Raw genomic sequence first — 3,931 nt, 5'->3', positions numbered from 1 at the left:
ACGGAGGCCGCGCTGCGGGCGCCACGGAGCATGCGCGCTGCCGGACGTCCTCTGCGCACGCCCGGGATCGCGCCGCCCGGATTTCCCGGCGGCCCGTGGGGCGGAGCTACCGCACGGCCAGGGGGCGGAGCCCGGCAGAGGCCCGTCCCACGCAGGGCGGAGCAGGATGGCAGGTGGCGTGGTGAATAAGTGCGTGGACGCCCACGCGGGGGATAGAGGTTCGCGTCTCGGACCTGGCGGTTTGCGCTCACTGGGCCTCGCTGGTGTGCGGATGGTACGCCGCGACGGGACGCGCATTCGTGAGGAGGGCAGGGGTCTCGGCGGCCAGGACACCCTAACTCCAAGCGCTCCAATCTCGCGTCTCCGTGGCCCTCGGGAAGCCTGGCTCGGGAGGCTGGGCGTCCGGCAACGACGGGGCAGCTTGCCCAGGGCCGCGGGTACCCCGCCGAGCGCGCCGTGCAGCGGCTATGCCTGCAAACTCAAAGGAAGCCGAACCTCCACCGGTCATACTGTCAAAAAAAGGCTAAGCTCCAGACCTAAATGGACTTTTTTGGAGCAGTATTTTTTAAATGATCAAACATTAAATCTCCTTTTACATTTATCTGGTGGACAGTGTCCCTATTCCACGTGTGCGCCTCCCATAGCCACGTGGCTACCCCACTGTCCAAGCTGAGGCCCTTAGAACTGTGCCAGAAACAATTTTTAATTACTCCGAAAAAAGCTGTCTATACTGTGAAGTCACAACCTTCCCTCATTTGTAGTTTACTTAAAATTACTAAATTTCATTTATCTTACTATTATTTAACTTGCTATAGGGCATGTGTGCTCACCAGAGACAGAGAAGATGAGAAAGCAGGCCACCAGATCTGGGACCATGTGGGAATCCAGCACCTTAACCACGCCACCTGCTGGCTTCCAAGCCAGTAACATTAAAAATCCTAGTTTGGGAGCCCACAACGGGTGTGATAGTTGGGGTCTTTGACCCCCACAAGGCTGATTAGTTTGAATCCGGCACCTGGTGGCTTGTATTCTCACCTTCCCTCTCTGGTCAAATCAAAAAATAATATTAAATAAGGTAATTCTTAAAAAAAAAAAAAAAAGTTAAAAGAATCAGTTTGGGCATAGCTATCGTCCCCTGGGAGGTAATGTCTGTTGCCACCCCCTCCCTATGACAAATGCACATTCCCTACGGCAAAGCCTGAAGACCCCAAGGTGAGGAGAGAAGGGACTGCAGGGACCAGCAGTTAGCATAGAGGCTGCATCGCTGGACTCCCACGTAGCTGACTGAGGTTGGAGTCCCGGACCTGGTGGGTCAAACTCACACAGGGTGGGGACCAGCAGGTGGCATGGTGGTTGAGGTGCTGGAATTCCCACATGGCCAACCATGGTTTGAGTCCTGGACCTGGTGGCTTGCTTTCTCACTCTCCTTCCCTCTCTCTTTCTCTGGCAAAACTCATGTTTAAATAATAAACAAATTTAAAAAAAAAAAAGCTCACACAGGATACGTGTGTGTGTGCCCAAGATCCCAAGAGAATGGAGAAGGGACTGTGGCATGGCCAACCCCTTCGGTGGGGTGGGGGGGATTTCTCTTTCTCTCTGGTGAGCGCACGCACCCTATAGGGAAATACTTCTCCAAAAAAGGAGAAGGGACTAGTGCAGCCATCTCCCGGGGGTGGCTTTTCCCTTTCTGTCTCTCCTCCCAATCCTGCCCTAGGGCCAACACCTTACAAACTCAGTATGTGTCTAGATATCCCCACACTGTTAGGGTACTGAAAGACCCATCCCACTTCTCTTGTAGTATACAGCTGTTTTTAAAATGTTAAAAAAAAAAAGGTTCCCCAAACAAAAACACCCGCAATAAACACCAGTGATTCTTGTTTCCTCTTTAAAAAGACGAGAAGGGCCCTTTGGAGCAGCCACACCGACAGCCTGGCACACAGCAGCAGAAGACCCTTCCCAGCACCCACTGTCGCTTGGCCTGCAGCCACAGGGGAGGCACTCCCTTAGCAAGCAGGGAGCGTGCAGAAAATGAGCGGCCTGTTATATAAAACTACATTTATTCAAAGTGTTAAAAGATTTCACTTTCCCCTTCAAAATACTTTACAATTAAAAAAAAAATCAAAACTATTTTGTTTTCTCAGCTGCTGCTTCCTTTCCTTGGGACCAGCCTGTGTCCCTCACAGCCTCCCTCCTGACCCTCCCCTCAGTACTGGTTCATGGAAAGCCCCCCTCCTCCCCATGCCCTGCTGTCTGCTCTCTTCTGCTTTGGGGCCTTTGGCTGCGGATGAAGCCCAATGGAGGGTGACAAGTGGGCCATGAATAGCGGCTAGTCGACCTTCTTCCTGGTCGAGTGGAGGGTCCTTGTCCTGTCCGACAGCTATTCAGAGCCCAGCCAGAGCTGCGACGCCTGCTCTCGACTGCCCGGCTCAGGTCCATGCCAACTGTGCCTGGAGACTGCCGCAGGCCTGCCTGTGGACCACCAGGGCCGGGACAGTGGCCGTGCCGAGGGGCGCAGCCCTAGCTTGCCAGACTCAGCGCCAAACCCCCAGGAAAGCAAGTCTTGGTGTTTGTGAAGCAAAGCCAGGGTCAGCCGGGACCATGGGAGGTAGAGTCGTGGGAGGTGTAACGGCACAGCTCGGGGTGAGCCTTGTTCTGGACAAACCCTGCCTTCCTCCAGCCCATCATTGAGGCCTCAGGATGACTCCAAAAGGCGAAGAGGGAGAGGACTCTGTTCCGCTGACCGCAGCAAGGCAGGAAGTGAGGGCTCAGGGCTGGGAGAGGCTGCCGGAGCCTGCAGTCGCCATGGCTTCCTGCTCTGCACAGGACCAGAGCCAGGAGCAGGCCCTCAGAGGCCCCATCAGCTCTGCTCCTTGTCCTTGACCAGCAAGACCGTGTGCTGGCCACCACTGGACACGGCCAGGACGGTGCGGTTCTCCAGCTGCCGGCCCGTCATCTCCACGGGGCTCCAGGCGTCCTCATCCTGCCCGGTGCCCAGCTGGTAGTTGGTGCCCATGCCCCAGGCAAAAACACGGCCTGCAAAGAAGAGAGCTCGGGCAGGTCTGCAGGCTCCAGGCCCCTCCGGGGAGTGAGAAGCTTGGGTCGTGGGGTGAACCTTGGCTGCAGAAGCCTGGCAAGGGCCCCCCGGAAGCCTGGGGAAGTTGGCAGAGACCAAGGAAGCACTATACCGTCCAGCGGGCACCTGGCTGCCCAACGCGACCTGAGTGGCAGCTGCTCACGTCCCCACTCACCAGGACCCTGACTCCTAGGCCTTCCTTCCTGGGAAGCGTCTAAGTACAATATCTTGGCGGGTACTAGGTGGGACGTAAGGGGGCCAGCGTGGCGGGGATGTAGAGGGAGCCAGGAAGGAGTCCCACATCCCAGGCTCGAGTCCCTGCCTTCCTGAGCTTCCTCACCTCAGCTCAATTTCTCCTCTCAGAACACACATATTTATTTTTTTTTAAAGACTTTTTGCTACAGTGCATTTGCGCTAACTAGAGAGACGAAAGCGAGAAGCCACTCTGCGGGGACAGCCCACCGCAGTCCCTCGCTCCCCGTTCTCTCAGGGCATGCTGCACATGTGCCTGGTGTGAGCTTTAAGCTGCCAGCTCCAGGACCCAAACTGCAGTGGATGCCGTGGGAGTCCAGCGACGTAACCACTGCACCCCCTGCTGGTCCCCACCTTGCCTTTACTAACGGAACCTGTGTCTGCCTTCGCTGCTCCTCAGAGCCAGCCCTCCCGGGTGCATCTAACACAAACACCAACCCCGCACCCACTCTGCCAGTGGGGCCTCCACAGCTTGCAGGGAGCTGGTACGAGTCACGGCCCCAGGCCCCAAGCAGCCCAAGTGGGTGGCCCACTCACCATCCTGGGTCACAGCGTACCCCACAGAAGCCCCGCAAGCCACCGAGGAGACGGTGGGCAGCCTGGGGG

General features: G+C 56.7%; 2 protein-coding genes across 2 annotated transcripts in view; both read right to left on the bottom strand.

The window, feature by feature from the left end:
• Positions 1 to 32, bottom strand: part of TRNAU1AP (tRNA selenocysteine 1 associated protein 1) — a 19,199-nt gene extending 19,167 nt beyond the window's left edge. The window contains exon 1 of the mRNA XM_006164600.3: positions 3 to 32. Within this exon, the coding sequence (XP_006164662.1) occupies positions 3 to 32 (30 nt within the window). The remainder of the gene's footprint in view (positions 1 to 2) is intronic.
• A 1,826-nt stretch (positions 33 to 1,858) lies between these two features.
• The window catches only part of RCC1 (regulator of chromosome condensation 1), an 8,505-nt gene continuing 6,432 nt past the window's right edge, over positions 1,859 to 3,931 (bottom strand). Inside the window, 3 exon segments of the mRNA XM_014582546.2 lie at positions 1,859 to 3,033; positions 3,863 to 3,927; positions 3,929 to 3,931. The exon segment at positions 3,929 to 3,931 is cut by the window's right edge and continues 73 nt beyond it. Of these exon segments, the coding sequence (XP_014438032.1) occupies positions 2,858 to 3,033; positions 3,863 to 3,927; positions 3,929 to 3,931 (244 nt within the window). The 3' untranslated portion in view covers positions 1,859 to 2,857.

The sequence above is a fragment of the Tupaia chinensis genome, unplaced genomic scaffold (genome assembly GCF_000334495.1).
Source record: "Tupaia chinensis unplaced genomic scaffold, TupChi_1.0 Scaffold143646_1, whole genome shotgun sequence".
Classification (NCBI taxonomy): domain Eukaryota; kingdom Metazoa; phylum Chordata; class Mammalia; order Scandentia; family Tupaiidae; genus Tupaia; species Tupaia belangeri.
This window is presented reverse-complemented; position numbering and strand designations above follow the sequence as displayed.